Source organism: Neovison vison, chromosome 7, assembly GCF_020171115.1.
Source record: "Neovison vison isolate M4711 chromosome 7, ASM_NN_V1, whole genome shotgun sequence".
NCBI lineage: Eukaryota > Metazoa > Chordata > Mammalia > Carnivora > Mustelidae > Neogale > Neogale vison.
The window spans coordinates 26,799,861-26,816,929 of NC_058097.1; the positions used below are offsets into that span (position 1 = coordinate 26,799,861).

General features: G+C 55.7%; 1 protein-coding gene across 3 annotated transcripts in view; it reads right to left on the minus strand.

Moving 5' to 3' along the window:
- CPNE2 (copine 2) overlaps positions 1-17,069 on the minus strand; it is a 44,838-nt gene that overhangs the window by 22,511 nt on the left and 5,258 nt on the right. For 2 of the 3 annotated variants that reach the window (XM_044256090.1, XM_044256088.1), the window contains 4 exons: positions 7,357-7,571; positions 4,524-4,703; positions 2,491-2,565; positions 481-552 (listed from right to left, as the gene is read on the minus strand). In XM_044256090.1, coding sequence (XP_044112025.1) covers positions 481-552; positions 2,491-2,565; positions 4,524-4,703; positions 7,357-7,536 — 507 coding nt within the window. In that variant the 5' untranslated portion in view covers positions 7,537-7,571. Of the gene's footprint in view, positions 1-480; positions 553-2,490; positions 2,566-4,523; positions 4,704-7,356; positions 7,572-17,069 lie in introns of those variants that run through there. The other variant, XM_044256089.1, reaches the window with a different exon arrangement.

The window sequence follows — 17,069 nt, forward strand, 5'->3', positions numbered from 1 at the left end:
AAAATCTTTTAAAAAAAAAGTTTCGGGGAATATTCAGGGAAAAGAACATCCCTGGCAGCAGGAATAGCAAGTGCAAAGGTCCTGAGGCAGGAGGGTGCATGGTGAACTCCTGGGACAACAAGGAGGCTGATTTGGCTGAGGCAGAATGAAGGTGGGAAAAGCAGAGGGGATGAAGTCAGGGGGTGCCAAGGACACACCCACTAGGGCCCTGTAGGTTACTGTAATTACCCCAGCATCTACACTGAGATAGGGAGTCCTCAGGAGTGGGTTGCCAGTTATGTCCTGAACACCTCTAAATAATGGCAAACTCATTACCTCAGTGTATAGAAGTCCGAATTTGGGATGGCCTGAGCTATGGACTTGTTGCTGGATGGGGGGTGATAAACGTGATGGCCAGAAGCACCAGGACAAGGCCCACAACCCTGGGCTGGGGGATGGATACTGCTCCCTGATGGTGAACCCCCTTCTCGCCTGCCTCACCTTCTTATCCAGCCTCCTGCCCGCCAGACTGAGTGTGATGACCTGGTTGTCCGACAGCTCCTGGGCAGCAATCTGTGAGGCCAGAGGAATGTGAGGGTTGGGACCTGCCCCCTTGGACTCCCCCTGGCATCCTGCCAGGCAGTGAGCACAGGTACCCAGGGGTCAACTCTCCAGGCTGGGAAGGGGAAGAAGAGGGGTAGGACCAGGTGACCCTGGATGTGCCTCTCTCGTCTTCTCAAAACCTCGTCTACCTTCTGGAAAATGGGGTAATCCATGTGAATCTGAGAAATCAGAAGTGACCCTGTGTGGCTCAAGATGGGAGGACACGTTACTAGCCATGAGAGATGGTCTTGAACCCTGGGAAGAGCTGGCCAGGGAGCAGCTTGACAGGCTCTCCGGGCCCCCATTCCAGACCCCGGGAGCATAGCCACCTCAAAACACCAAGGCACAGGGTATTCCAGGAACCTCACTGGACAGCTGGTGAAACTGAGGCCCAAGGCAGTGACAGGAGTCACCTGAGCTCCCTCTGCTGTCCGGTCAGCTCATACTGCCATCTGTCTTTCATGCCTTCGCCCTCGGCCATGGGCCTGTGGCTCCAAGCCAGCCAAGGATGGACCAGCTGAGTGACCTTGGGGCCATCTTTGCCTTCTCTGGGCCTTTCTCACCCCTCCCCACAGAGTGGCAGGGAAAGCCCTCGGGCCCAATGCAACACAAGTGGGCTGGGTTCTCTTGGCTCAGGCTTCCTCTTCCCTCACACCTGCAGGACAGCTTCACTTACAAGCTCCTGGACCCTCCAGAACCACACACAGAAGCCGGGTTGGATGCTAGGCTCCCCTTCCTTTCCTCCAGCAGAGACTTGCTCAATAACCTTGCTCAATAACCTTGGGAGGTCCTATTATTGGCCCCATTCCAGAGAGGAAGGAACTGAGGTCTGGGGTGGCCCGGTGGCAATGCAGGGGGGGGGCATTGTACCAGGTTGGTGTTGTGGGGGAGAGGGGGCTGCTGGGTTGGCTTCCAGGTGGAAGGGAGCTGGCTAGTGAAGGTATATAGATGGGGAGGTTCTGAACCCCAAGAAGTGGGGGGTGGGGAATGGGAGGAAACATTCCAGGTGGCAGAAACAGTGGATGAAGATCAGATCTGGAATATGTGTGGTATGCTAAGAATTCAGTTTGCTGGGGGTGCCTGGGTGGCTCAGTGGGTTAAGCCTCTGCCTTCTGCTCAGATCACGATCTCAGGGTCCTAGGATGGAGCTCCGCATCAGGGCCCCTGCTCAGTAAAAAGCCTGCTCCCCCCTCTCTCTGCCTACTTGTAATATCTGTCAAATAAATAAATAAAATCTTAAAAAAAAAAATTCAATTTTCCTGGTGAGTAAAGCAAGAGAGTAAAGCAAGGTGGGGTTCATCCCAGCCTTGAATGCAAAGCTCCACCAGCCGGGGAGGCCCCAGAGCAGTGGGGGGACTACAGATAAGCATTTAGAGCTTCAGCCTCCCCCCTCCAGCCCAGTTCCCTGGGCAAGCCTCACTAGCCTAACTGCCCCAGGCCACTTCCTTTCTGGGCTCCAGGTCCCTCATCTGTAAAACAGGGTTCCGGCCTTGGAGGAGTCTTCGAGGACCCAGGACTTATCTGCCCAAAGGGTCCACATGAGGCTGGGATCACAGCAACCATAAACAGAGCTCCAGGGGCTGGCAGGGCAACGTGCTTCTCAAAGACCCCCTAGGGAGGGCAGGCAAGGGCCAGGAAGGGAGGGCCTGACAGGAGGACTATGGTGGCCTTCGGGGACAAGGAGGAGGCCATAGGGGCCCCCAGCAAGCCCCCACTCCCAGCTTGGCGGCCCCCAATACATCATCTGTGGAGCCAGGAGCCCGTTGCTAAGAGACCTGTTGCTAAGTTGTAAGTTGGGCCTTTTTACTCCAAACAAAGCTGGTGATTATCTGCCAGGGAAGCAGCCCATTGATGGGGGAGGGCACGGGCAGAGGCGGAGGGGTGTGGAGAGCGGGAGGGGGCTGGTACCGTAATCAAGCCCTTCCCCGCAGGCTTGTCATTCATCAGCAGCAGAGGCCTAGTGATCTTCTTGCTGGAGACGATCTGGGGGGGAGGGAGAGAGGAGAGTGGTGCTCCTGAGGGTTGGTGGGGAGGAAAACCGCTCAGCAGGCACCACTAACAGCACACAGATGGAAGCACGCAGGGTACAGCTCCCCCCTCACGTGACTGTCCTCCCGCAAGGCAGCCAGCAACCATTACTAACTCCACTGGGCAGCCCAGAGAGGTTAAGACACTTGCCGGGGGGGGGGGGGGGGGCCGGGCCAACAGCGGGCCTGGAATCCCCCTCAGTACCACCCCCACTGCCTGGGTTGCCCCCAAGGCTCTTGCAAGGGTCACCTCTGGAGATACTGCAGGGAGTCGAGCCCCCTCACAGCTTCCCGTGAAGCCATCTACAGACACCCCCCACACACACACCCCAGCAGGGTGCAATTCCTGATGGAGGTCACATCCTGACTCCCCTTAGATTTTCATGCTCCACGTATGGAAGACATTCACACAGCGCTCAGCCAGCAAGACCGCATAGACAGGGGAAAGCAGAACAGTGTTGAGCAGTCCTCCACCGTCTCTGTACACCCCATTCTTGCACTCTCCAGGGGCCACCCTGGTTCTCAGCTTCTGCGGGGGGTGGGGTGGGGTGTGTGCCAGTGTTTGTGCTCCTCCCTGCACGTTCCCATGTCCCCTACCCCACATGCTGGTTTTCCTCCCCAGGCCTCACTCTCCCTTGACCACCTGCTCTATGCCTTCATTGCCCATCGCTGGCTCCCCTGCCCTGTGGATGCAGCCCCTGGCGGTGCCCAAGGGTGCCGGAAGACCAGGAGCTGAGAAAGGCTGGACTGTGGATTGGCACATGTGAAGCTCCTTGGGGCCTTGCTCTAATCCAGAGCCCTCCGCCCAACTCCAATCCCGTCCAGAGCCCTCCCCCCGCCCCCCTGCCTCCAAAACTGCAGCTCTCCCCAGGCCCTGGCCACCTGCTCCTCTCCAGGCGAGGGGTGGCTGCGAGGGTATCAGGGAGGCCGGCTCACCCTGCAGCATCCCCCCTTCCCTGTTACCGCTGGAGAGTGGGGACCCCCGGCAGGAAACCCCAGGGACACCCTCTGTTTCTTTCACAGCGGTCAGCCCTGGCTTGTTCCATCCCCTCTCTGGGCCGTTTCAGTGTGCCCACTTCCCCCACCAGCCCCATAGCTAGGTGGTCATCATCAGCCCCAAGTAACGTTCAGGGGCGCGGGGCTCGCCCAAGGACACACAGCCGTCAGGATGGTTAGTGCAAGGGGCTCCTAGCCCCGCAACCTCCCGACTCCATATGCTCACCAAGAATGCAGTGGGGCAGCGGGATCGGGGGAGCGTGGCCCCCAGAGGGACAGGAAGTTGCCCAAGTTCACATAGTAAGCCAGCTACCAAATCGGACTCCCGTGGCTGCCTTCATTGCCAGTCAGATGCTCCCGTACCAGGAACCTAAGACCACATCTGATCTATTTCTAAGAATCACAAGTTCCGGGCGCCTGGCCCAGCACTTTAGCATCTGCCTTTGGCCCAGGTCATGATCCCAGGGTCCTGGGTTCAAGCCCCACGGCGGGCTCCCTGCTCGGTGGGGAATCTGCTTCTCTCTCTGCCCCTGGCCTTGCTCGTGCTCTCTCACTCTTGCTCTGCTCTCTCTCACATAAAAAAAAATATTTAAAAAAAGAAGAAAAAAAAAAAGAACCTTTAGTTCTGGCCACGCGGGGTCCCCATTCCCGTGCGGCAACAGCTTGCTGGCAGGGTGCTGTGTTTTCTGATGGGAACTCTTTCAGCCTGGCCCCAAATCATGAGGCCGCTGACGCCCTTTGGTACCCGCGGGCCCCCAGGGCTGGCTGCATTTCCAGGGCCTCCTTGGAAGCCATCCAGGAAGATGGGGCTAGGGAAAGCAGGCGGCAGGGGAGACTCGCTCCAAGGGACTGCCCTGGCCTTAGGAGCAGCGTGATGTCGGGGATGGGGACTGCCTTGCCCTTGGCCCCCCAGCTCACCGTGCCCAGGCTGCAGGAGAACTGGCCCAGGAAATCATGCTCGTCCAGCTGTGTGCTGGACTTGTCCTGGTCGAACAGGGCGAACTTGAGCTTCTGCACCTCCTCAAAGTGGTAGTCGAGGACGAACTTCTTGGAGAACGCGGGGTTGAGGTTGTTGATGGCGGTTTCCGTCCTGTCATACTGGCAGAGGGGCAGGGAAACAGGAGCCCTAGTCAGGCAGCCGGTTCGAGCCTTCCCAGGCTCCCCGGAATCATTCTGCAAACTGGCTGAACACTAGGCATGGCCAGGTACTACTCCCAGCTCACAGATGAGGACACTGATGCACGGAGAGGTTAAGGGACTTACCCAGGGTTGAACAGCTAAAGGCGCAGTATCAAGATTTGAACCCACGTCTGACTCTAACACTGACACTCTGAACTCTTTGGCCCTGGCACCATACCAGGTACTGGGGGAAGAGCTCTAGGCGTGTGTCTGCCTAGGTAAGTGACAGACAACAAGCCACTTTTCCCCTCAGGCCATCAGTTTCCAGTTCTGTAAAACAATGCAGTTTGACTCTCCGTGGTTTCCATCCTTTTTATCTTGGAAGAACCCTTTTTTTTTTTTAAGCCACATCTTACATGGAAACTGAGAGGCAGAACAGACAGAAGGAGGGGACCTGGGCATTGCACAGCCCAATACCTCCCCCCCATCTACTGGGTAAAGGCAGGGCTTTGTCCTGTGGGTCAGTGGTGGGGCTGGGACAGGAACCCCGCCTCCTGGCCTCTCTACAGGGAGGCCCCAAACCGCAGAGTCCGGGTGATGGTCTATTTTGGGGCCCGGGCTATGTTGATTTTTCTCCCACCCTGTCCATTTCCGAGGGCTGGAGCAGCAGGGATGGAAGAGGTCTTGGCCCTGGGCTATTTTCAGCAAGGGTAGCCAGCCTGGGTGAGAGAGGGATTGTCCAGGGTGGGGGGGTAGTGGGGAGGACACCATTCCCCGAGGGGTGGGGGGAGCTCCAGAGACCTGGCAGAGGGGACCAGGATGCCCCAGACACGCTGGCTTCAGTCCTCCACCCCTTCCCACTTCTGGCTGCGCTACCAATGCACTGGGTGACATAGAGGAGTCCCTACCCATTCCGGGCCCGAGATGTCCCTCTGTAAAATGGGTCAACAACCTCAGCACCATTTCCTTGACATCGTAAGGAGCCAACGCCTGTAGACACTCCCTGTAAGCCACAGTTTGCTCGGTGGGATGCCCAACTGTGGCTCAGTTGAAGAATTATTAAACATAGATACATATTCTGGAGATTTTACACACGCATAAAACCACCTCGGAGGCTAGACACCAAACCGCTGACCAGTGACCAGTTCTCTCTGACATGCAGGTTTCCCACTGTTCTGCTTTCTTTAGGTCTGTCTTTTCTAAATCTACTACAGTGAACACAGACCCCTTTTTAAGGAAAAAACAAAGCAACTTTTAGGACTTGAAAGTGTTAATGGTTTGGATTTCTCAAAATCCGCCTTCAAGCTGCATCTTTCCCCAGCCCTCCGGCCAAGGTCTTCCAGCTCAGAAGTCCTTGGTACCATCCACCTGCCTAGTTCTGGGGCTCTGCAAGGTAAGCAGGGGAAGAAAAAAACACCTCATTTCACAGATGAGGAGACAGGCTCAGAGAGGGACAGCCACTTGCCCAATACCACACAGCAGGGAATGACAGACCTGGGTCAGGCTCCAGCTCTGGGACCAAAGCCTGAGTTCCCCATTTCTCTGTCGGCTCCTCACTGACTGTGCGTTCATTTAGGAGTAAATGTGGAAAGTTATTTTAAAAATGGAAGCGGGCTGGGTGCCTGGGTGGCTCAGTGGGTTGAGCCTCTGCCTTCGGCCCGGGTCATGATCCCAGGGTCCTGGGATTGAGCCCCGCATCGGGCTCTCTGCTCAGCAGGGAACCTGCTTCCCCTCTTTCTCTGCCTACTTGTGATCTCTCTCTGTCAAATAAATAAATAAAATCTTTAAAAAAAAATAAAATAATATAAAAATGGAAGCAGGCAGGGCACCTGGGTGGCTCAGTGGGTTAAGCCTCTGCCTTTGGCTCAGGTCGTGGTCTCAGGGTCCTGGGATCGAGCCCCACATCGGGCTCTCTGCTTGGCGGGGAACCTGCTTCTCCCTCTCTCTCTGCCTACTTGTGATCTCTCTCTCTGTCAAATGAATAAATAAAATCTTAAAAAAAAATGGAAGAGGGCATTTTATAAAACTCTAAGGTTTTAACTATAATTATTATAGTAATTAAAAATATTTCAATATAAAACAATAAAATTATAAATACGAGTTTCTGAATTATCACACCTTAAACACAAATATCATTTTAAGTAGTAACATCCATACATTTTATTTATTTATTTTTAAATTTTATTTATTTAGAGACGCCTAGGTGGCTCAGTCAGTTGGGCATCTGCCTTCGGCTCAGGTCATCATGCTGGGGTCCTGGGATTGAGCCCCACATCAGGCTCCCTGCTCAGTGGGGAGCCTGCTTCTCCCACTGCTTGTGCTACTTGTGCTCTCTCTCTGACAAGTAAATAAGTAAAATCTTTAAAAACAAATAAATAAAATTTTATTTATTTAAATAATCTCTACACCCCAAGCAGGGCTCAAACTCACAACCCTGAGATCAAGAATTGCCTGCTCTACTGACTGAGCCAGCCAGGTGCTTCTCTAAAATTCAATTTTAAAAGCAACAATCTTCTAAGTAATCCCTTGGCCACCCTCCAACTACCTTCCAGGTCCCAGGATCCAGTGGGAGTTCCTCCCCAGCAACCCAGCCACCCTCCACCTACCCCAGAAGCACATGGAGGGGCCTCACCTCAATCCACCTGCCATCACTCTCTGTAAAGAGGACACAGAAGGGGTCAGACTTGGAGGTCACGTCCCGGTCCAGCAGGTTCTGGCCACTCACTGACAGTTCCACCTTGCACACGCAATACTGGGAGCCCACGGGGGCCGCCCCGGCTACCGGGGCACCCCCACTAGGGATGTAGGCCATGGGGGCTGGCGGCGGTGGCAGCAGTTCCTGGCAGTCTGGGGGGATAGAAGTGGGGGTCAGCGAGGGTACAGCCATCTGCTGGACCACTCCATCCTGAGGCAGTGTCACCCTCTGACCTTCAGGATGGGGGTAGAGAGATGGAAGAACAGGTGTGTTCATGGAGGGAGGACAAAGGCAAAAGCTTGACCAAAGGAGAATGAAGAAAAATGAGCCTCTGGTGGGCAGGTTTAGTTTGAAGTTATTATCTGCGTCGGTCAATCTTTACGTGTGAGAAACACACAAGGCCAAGTCACCCCTGTCAGACTAGCGACAGATCACAGTGAACACACACATCTAAGACATTCATTTTGCTGGGAAAACCTAGGCTTCTCCTGAGCAATTAACATTTTGGCATCTTGTGGCTACAGTGGAGCCTCTGATAGCTTGGGTTTCCCTCTTTGCTTTGGCCACTAGGAAGCTCACTCCTGATAATTTATCCGAAATCTGACTTTGTTCATTGCAATCTTATTCATCTTATGTATCCCGGGCATTAGCGAGCACTGTGACTGATGCACAAGGATGCACTGAGTGTATGCGTGTTGAATCAAAAAGATGAGCGTATAAATCAGTGAACGGACAGACCCTCCACATTCCTCAGATTCTGCCTGAGTTGGTCATTATCCTCAACACAGAATTTACTCTTTCACTCGCACATGACTTCCCCCAAATTCCATGTACAGAGCTCTTCTGTACCCCTTCCACTGTCACAGCTAATTACTGGCATGTGCTTACTTTAAAGCAGTTCTGTTATCCTCCAAGTTTATCTGGAGCAAGTGCAGAGAAACCTATCTCAGGGGGCGGAGGAGGGGAGCTCTAGGCTCCACCCATAACAAGGCCCCCTGGACAAGCCCTCTGTCCCTCAGTTTCCTCATCTGCCCATGAGACATCACGACACAGACCTCCCAGACCCCGGTGCTTGGGTCTTATTTCCAGCAGCTCATGTGTAGTTCCCACAGGCTCTGTCACTGTGTGGATGAGTCTAGCCCCCACTCACCCACAAAGGTCAGGATCCAGCTCCTTGACTAACATGTCACCCCTCACTACTGAGCGGGTGACCAGCCCTGCCCTGCCCGCGAGCGGGGGACGCGGATCCAACTTACTGTGCTTCTGAGCGCTGATTACAAGCTGAACCTGCCCTCTGCTAATCGTCATTCACTCACTCTGGAGTATATACTAAGCATTTACTAGGTCCCAGGCCCCAGGCTGGGACTGGGATCCTACGGGAAGAAGGCCGCCCAGCACAGTCTCAGCTCTCACAGTCCGGCGGACAGTGGAGAGCAGCCAAGTCCTGGTGGGGCGGGGGGGGGGGGGATGAGGGGCTTAATTCTGAAAGTGATGGAAGTCTCGGGAGGGTCTGAAGCAGGGAAGTGACATGATCTGATTTGCGTCTGGAATGGCTGACTCTAGCCCCGGTGAGGAGGGGATGTTCCTGCGGAGAGGAAGCAGGGAGACCGGCGGGGAGGTGGCTGTAGGCCAGGCGGGAATGACCAAGCTGCAGCGGGCCAGCTGGGCCTGGCCTTCTCCCTCTGACCCCGGCCGCAGCCCACATCCTGTATGCCCGCCCACCTCTGGCCGGCACACAGAGGCCCCAGTCCACAGGAGGCCTTAAGTGAGTGTGGGGAGGGCGTCAGAGGCCCCTGTCCCTCTCCAGACACAGCAAACCCCAGGGCACGCCTGACGAGGGAGGATCCGGGTCAGTGGCAGAGTTATCCCCTCCCTCCCACCGTCTGTCCTACAACCTCATCATTGTCACGCGAGCCCAGCGCATCAGGACAGCACTGCAATTTGCCCGCAGGGTTTATTCCTGTCCTGTAAAAATTAGTTTCCACTGGAAGGCCTGGGGAAACTGTACTCACTCTCCCTATGTGCAGCTGGGTTGAGGGGTGAGCAAATCCTCAACCCAGTCCGGAGGAGGGGTTGAGGGGAGGGAAAGGGAGGGGACAGGGACGTCCAAAATGGACCTCACCATGTGGCTGAGGGATCGCCCATGTGTGTCCGCAACCACCTGGAGGTGGCATGGCCTCCCACAGTCACCCCCATTCTGCAGAGGAGGAAATGGGCCCAGAGAGTAGAAGTCAGCTGCCCAAGGTCTCAGGGCTAGGAAGCCACAGAGGCAGGGTATGAGCTGGGTCTCCAGGCCCCCCAGGCCCATCAGTGGCCTTCCAGGCAGGGCTGGGGGATGGCCGAGCACGGTGAGGAACTCAGACCTAGGGCGGGAACGAAGGGGAGTCAGCCCAGGCAAAGGGAACCCTAGTTCCTTTGGAGTCATCCCTGATGGGGTGGGTTCCTGCTGACCTGCCTCTTCTCCACCTGATGGGCCCCCTTCACACCCCATTCCCCCCGCTGCCAAGTCGGAGGCATCTGCTTTCATCCTGAGGCGTGTCAGGGACCCCCCCTGTGCAGGCACACACGCGTATGGTCACATACACGTGTCTACACGTGCCCGACGAATAGAGGCAAAGGCACACACGTGTATGAACGCCTTGGGGCTGTTTCTCCCCTGCCTTCCCCCATGTCCAAGGCACCATCCTCACTCCAGTGTCACCATGCTGTCCTCCTACCCCAAGCTGCTCTGGCTTGGTTGAGGGCATGGCCCGAAGGGCCAGGTCCCAGGGGAGGATCAGGCTGGGCCGAGTTCTTGGAGCCCACGGTGGCTTAACCTGCTTTAGCGTTAGCCAGGAGGCCCTAGCTAGAGTGGGCAAGAGGTGGGAAGGGGAGGCCAGGAGCTGGCAGGTTCCCCATCCCCAACTCACCCTCTGGCTGGAAGCTTCTGGATCCCCGAAATGGGGAGCACATGATGTCCGGAGTTGGGGCAGGCAAGGGTCAGAGGGGGCCCCTCTGTGCCAGCCCGGCAGCAGGCAGGCGGGCCGGACCCTGAGGCCTGACGCAACGGAAAAAGAAATCACAGCTTCTGCCGGGGCGGCGGGGTGGGGGGTGGGGGTGCTCCCCTCCTACTCCAGCAGGAGGGCAGACGGACAAGGTGTCATTAAAGGAGGGTTGGGCCTGCCATGCGCATCTGGGCCAAGTGGAAACCTCCTTAATGTAGCCCCCGCCCCACAGGTAATTTGAGGTTATGGGCTGCCTGGGGAGCGTGGGGAGCCAGGGCCCATTTGCAGGTCGTCCTGACTCTTGGCCCAGGTGGGCACAGGCCTTCTAGGGTGACCAGATCCCCAGGGAAGGAGCTGGAAGGTGGGGATATGAAACCAGGAGTCAGTCCCTCTTACAGATGAGGCAAAGAGAGGGCAGGGCTTGGGAATTCCCATTCATTCCCTCCACAAACACTCCCTGATGGCCCTGCGATGAGGAGTAATGAAGGAGACACAGAAGCTTCAGCAACCTCCCGCCCCCCCCTCCCAGGGTCCCCTGGCCCCAGCTCCTAATGTGTCCTGCCCTTCAGGCAGGACAGGACAGGATCTGGAAACTCTGTGCTGAACCACGGGTCTAGAACATTAGGGTTGTATCCAGAAACCTAGGAACCCATCATTCTTGATCTTGGTCTTTCCTTCGCCCCCTATCTATCCCACACCTGCTGCAGATTCCACCTCCAGGATGCAGAGCAATGTCCTCATCACCCCACTTCCACTGCATTGGCCCAGCCAGATCTCCCTGAGCAACCCAGAGCCAGAGAGAATCTCTATGCGTGGAAAGCAGATGCTACCGCACTTCTACCTAAAAATCTTCCAGTGGCTTCCCCTCCCAGGCCACACAAAACCCCAGTTCTTCCCAGGCTTCTACCCCATCTCGTGCCACCTTCTCCCTCCCCCTGCCTGTCCCAGCTACATGGGCCTCCTCTGGCTCTGTAAACATGCCAACCTCTCTCCTGCCTCAGGGCCTTTGCACTTGCTATCCACTCTGTCAGAAATGCTCTTCAGATGGGTCTTAGTAGTCAGAGGCCTTTTCTGGTCGCCCGAGCTAATGGGATTTCTGTCTCAGCCCGGTACCTGCAGTTCCCTTTATAGGTCACTGCAATGTACACTCACTTTACTTGTCTACCTGTCTGTGTATTGTCTGTCTGCGCCCCCCCCAAACTAGAATGTAATGTCCAGGAGGGATTACTACTGCTTCCCCAGCACGTCGGGCAGCAAGCAAACATAATGAGTACTGAATAAGTATGTACCAATGAGGGAGGGAGAGAACTCACTAGGCAGGCTCTTTAATGTCAGAAAAAATCACAACCACCTCTTCCTGGCACACATCACAAACTGTAGACCCTCATGATTGCTTTAAGAGACCAGCAGGAGAGGGCCTCACATCCCCCTTAACAAGGGTGGAAACTGAGGCCCCAGAAGGGGCAGTGGTTTCTCTAAAACAGGGAAGGATGATGTCAAGGCCAAAGGCCTGCTTGCCCAACTCCATCCTTCCGCCCACTATCGGCCCTAGCTGCTCAGGACCCAGGAGCCGGGCTGCACACCCCACTCAACGACAGGGAAGGGACACCGAGGCAAGGAGGAGTCCCAACTCAGAGACACGCAGTGCCGGGAAGACACCAAGAGCGTCAGCCACAGGGAGAGGGGCAGTGGGGCTGCAGAGGTAGACGGCCAAGCTGGAGAAAGGGGGAGCCGGCTGGGGAAAAAAGGGGATGGAAGACGAAGAGGGGGGATGAGGTGCCACGGGAGGAAGCAGCCCTCACTCTGGGGATTCTCAGTTCGAGGACAGCATGGGCCAAATGTAACCATGGGACCACCTATCGGGACTTCGGGCGCAGGTCAGCAACGTGCCCCTTCAAAAAGCATGTTCACCTTGATATTTAGAAGATGAAAGAAAGAAACGCTGTTTTCCGTGCTCACCATGGAAAGTAATGCTCTATGAAGTCTGGCCAGTGGCAGGAACAAGGAAGGGGACTCAGTCATCTGATCGCTACTGGCGACAGTGAGGAGCACAGACTCTGGACTCAGGACGCCGGACTTCGAATCCCTGGCTCTGCTATTTACCCGCTGTGCGTCCCTGGGCAAGTTACTCAATGTCTCTGGTCTCTGTTTCCCCCCTCTATCTATAAAATGATGACAGCGAGTGCATGAAGGGAAGCGCTTAGAATGACAGCTCATAGCTGGTGCTATTTACCAGCAATCCTTGATGGCTGGGGGCAGGTGGTGCAGACCGAAACCTCAGGAGACCTGCAAGTGTACGGATTATGTCAAAGGGGCCTGAGAGTTAAAACTGGTTGAGAAATACGGCTCTAGGTTCCCCTTCTCAACCGGAAGGCACGGTGCTGGGATGCTGGTGGTGGGCAGGGTAGTGGATGGTGGGGCCAGGGAGCGGGTAACGGTTTCAGGCCCCACATGGTGCCTTGGGGTTCTCAGCCATGCAGCAAAGCCCGCTCCGTGGGGTCTGATCGTTGACAGCAGAGGCTCCAGTGGTGGTGGCCCCAGGCTCCATGTGTGTCCCCGGGTCCTCAGCATCTCCCCGGGGGCTTGTCAGAAATGCACCATCCTGGGCCCCACCAGACCTGCTCGGTCAGAATCCCTAGAGTGGCACTTAGCAACCTGTGTTTTAACAAGCCCTCCCGGTGATTCTGCGGTGGGCTAAAGTATACACGGGGCCCCGTGGGGTAGCTAGGCGGGGCATCGCATGAAAATGCAGATTCTGATTCAGCAGGTCTGGGGAGGGACCTCCAGGTCTGCGTTTCCTGCCAGCCCCCAGGATGCTGAGGCTGCCCCCTCTGAGACCACACTTCCAGCACCGGGCTCCTGGATCCAAGCTTGCAATAGGGCCGCCTCATGGCTGGCCACGTCCCGGGGCAGGGGTTGGAGGGAGCACTCTAGGTGGGCCTGCCCTGGGTGTAATTAGGCCCATGTCCTACTTGGTCCTCCTACCAGGACTGCTCCCGGCCAGGTCTCCGCAGATCTCTGAGTGTGCCATGTCCCATCTAGAGGGTAACACTATTGGCCAGTACCCTCGGTTTACCAGATGCCTGGTCACTGGCCGGCCCTGATGGCTTCACTCGCTGAACTTCTGGGGTCGGATCGTGTCTTGACTGTGTCCAGATCTAAGTGGCCTCCTTCGCCCCATTTCCTAGACGAGACGATCCAAGAATACAAATGGCAACTGTCTAAGGCTTCCCCAGAGAAAACAGAACCAACAGGATAGCTATATATAGAGAAAGAGGTCTCTTTTAAAGAATTGGCTCATGCAGTTGTGGGGGCTGCAAATTCTAAATCTGTAAGACAAGACGGAAAGCTGGAAATTCAGGTCAGTCAGAGGTGACACTGGCAGTCTTGAGTCCAAAATCCACAAGGCAGGCCAGGCAGGGTGGAAACTAGACAAGACTTCCATGTTGCGGAATAGATCTATTTTTAAGATAAAGTCTACCCCCGCTGTGGGGCTCGAACTCACGACCCAAGATCAGGAGTCGCACGCTCTCCCAACAGAGATAGCTGCCAGCTGGGTGTCCCTCTATGTTGTAGTCTTGGCGCTGAATTCCTTCTTCTTGGAGAAGATCTTTGCTTTTATAAAAGGCCTTCAATTGATTGGATGAGGCCCACCCACATCATGGAGGATAATCTGCTTTAATAAAAATCTACTGCTTTAAATGTTAATCACATCTTAAAAATACCTACACAGGGACATCAGAACAATGTTTAACCAAGCAACTGGTCACCACAGTCTCACCAAGGTGACACATAAAATTAACCATCACCACAAAGTTCAGCCTGTAGGAGACCCACATGGGGCAGGAAAACAGGGTCCTGGGGCTAGAGTTCTGGGCTAGCCCTTCCTGAATGTAGGAGCTAGGGGGGCCTACTCCCACTCAGCCTGCTGGAAGGGAAGAGAGGAGGCAAATGTGGCTGCACTGATGGGAAGTAGTGATAAACTGAGAGTAATAATCACACCTGTCCCCAGCCCTGTGTGGAGCATAGTATGGTCCACATACTGTCGTCCACAGCTCCACGACATCCTTGAGCGAGGTGTTAGCACCGCTCCCATTCTCCAGATGAGCAAACTGAGGCATGGAAGGGTCTGCATCCCAGAGCCTCTGCTATGACGACTTCAGATAAGCCCTTTGGTTCTTCTGGATCTTAGTTTTTCTTATCCATCAACTAGAAAGTACAAAAGTGACACAGGGCACCTGGGTGGCTCAGTGGGTTGAGCCTCTGACTTCAGCTCACTTCATGATCCCAGAGTCCTGGGATCGAGCCCCACATTGGGTTCTCTGCTCAGCAGGGAGCCTGCTTCCCCCTCTCTCTCTGCCTGCCTCTCTGCCTACTTGTGATCTCTCTCTCTGTCAAATAAATAAATAAAAATTTTAAAAAAGGGCCTGACATGGGGCGCCTGGGTGGCTCAGTGGGTTAAGCCGCTGCCTTCGGCTCAGGTCATGATCTCAGAGTCCTGGGATCGAGCCCCGCGTCGGGCTCTCTGCTCAGCGGGGAGCCTGCTTCCTCCCCTCTCTCTGCCTGCCTCTCTGCCTGCTTGTAATCTCTGTCTGTCACATAAATAAATAAAAAATCTTAAATAAATAAATAAATAAGTAAGTAAATAAAATTAAAAAGGGCCTGACACACTGTAGGGGCTGGCTCAAGATGAAAAAAACCTCTCTGGGGATCCAGGCTGTTCTCAGTACAACACCCAAGCTCCCTGACAGAGCGCCTACACTCCTGGCTCCAGCTACACTGGCCACGACATCGAGTTCCGGCTGGATGTCTGCGTGCCTCGGTCATTTTGCATATGCTGTTCCATCTGCCGGGAGTGTCCTTGCCCCTCATTCACTTGGCTTTTTCATTCTTCAGACTCAGCTCAGCAAAACCATGATACCACGGTGTCCCTCTCACACCCAACCGCTACCCCTAGGCTGACTATACCAAGAGGGGGACGAGGCTGCCGGGGGTGGGGGAGTGTGGACTGCTACAACCCCCTTGGAGGAATGTACAGCAGGGTCTCCAGAAGGTAAACAGACACATCCCTGGTGATGATCCAGCAATGCCCAGCAGAAACATCACACACGTATGTTTGCCAAAGGCCCCCCGACAAGGACTCTCACAGCAGCACTATTCCTAGGATCCCCAAACTGGAGACACCCCGAATGCCCATCATCAAGAGGAGGGCTAAGGAAACGGGACACCCCCACACCGTGGATTATACCATGGGGCCGGACAAAGAGCCAGACGAAAGGAGTACCCGGTCCTGTCTGATTTCTTTTATAGGGAACGCAAAAGGCAAAACAGGTCTATGCTGTTGGGAGTCAGAACAGTGGTGGGACAGGTGAGGGGATGGGCGCTTGTGACCAAACAGGGCGGTGGGCGGGGACACATGAGGGGGTGCCCTGAGATGGTCATGTTTCCATTCCTGGGTCCCAGGAGCTGCTGATGGATGCTTTGGTTGGTGGCCTGTCCCTGAGTTGTACACATGGGACATCTGCTCCATTTCTGGACATTTTATACTTCAGTGAAATGCTGTAAAACCAAAAACTCAGGGAATCCTCCACAAAGCCCCTCCTGAGACCCTGGTCCTGGGCAGGAGGCACTGACACTGTCACCACTGGCTTAAGAAATGTTGCCACTGTCACCACTGGCTTAGGAAATGTCGCTGTCCTTTCCTGAAAGTGAAGAAAGGGGAAGGGGACCATAGGTTCTCAGCATGCCCTGCTGGGCCAGTTCCGGGATCCCAGAATCATGAGTTGTGTCTGAATCTCCCAGCTGAAAGGCTCCAGGCAGGTCTGGTCCAGGCACACAACAACCCCAGCCACAGCCCTGGTTCTGAGGGGAAGGGGAGTCCAGCCCCGAGCCGCTCACACCCCTGGGCCCTCCCTGCAAGCCTGGGGCTGCACCGCTCCCCCCAGGCGGCACACAGCCCCCAGAGAGTGCGCCGGGCTCTTGCCCAGGTTGGGGGGCATCCCAACACCAATCACTTCTCTACCTCCACGAAGGCATGGCACTCCCAACAGGCGGCAGCCAGGCCATTACAGGGATAAATATAGCCGCAGAGAGCACCGAGAGGGAGCTGCAGCAGGGGTCTGATGCCCCCCAGCCCCCCAGCCTCCACCAGATGACACCGCGACTGCAGCCTCCCCCCACCCCCGCCAATCACCAAGCTCTGGCCCCTGGGGAAGGGGGCCTCCCTGCTTCAGCTTAACCTTGGTCCAAGAGCCTTGGCCCGTCTCACCAGCCTATGGCTCCGCAGCGGGCACAGCAGGCTGCCAGGTGCCTCCATGCTCCTCCCCACCCCCTCCGGGAGTCCAGGCGCTGGGTTAAGTCCTGCTTCTGCCACCTGCCACCTCCTCCCTCCTAGGCTTCAGCTCCTTCTTCCACCAAGCAAGGCAAGGGACGGGCTGCCCTCCCGCCTCCCAGGAAGCGTGACAGGGGACGGGTGTGGATGCACCTTGGGGTGCACAGGGTACTTCAGGGACCTTGGGAGTCGGCAGGGCCGAGCTTGGAGGCTAAACCAAGCTAATGGAGGACAGAGGGCATGGTGTTGGTGGCCACCAGCCGAAGTCATTCCCACCTGGCTTCATTCGAAGGCGCAGCCTCAGGCACGGGAGCAGCCCTGGGCTCTTCCTTCTT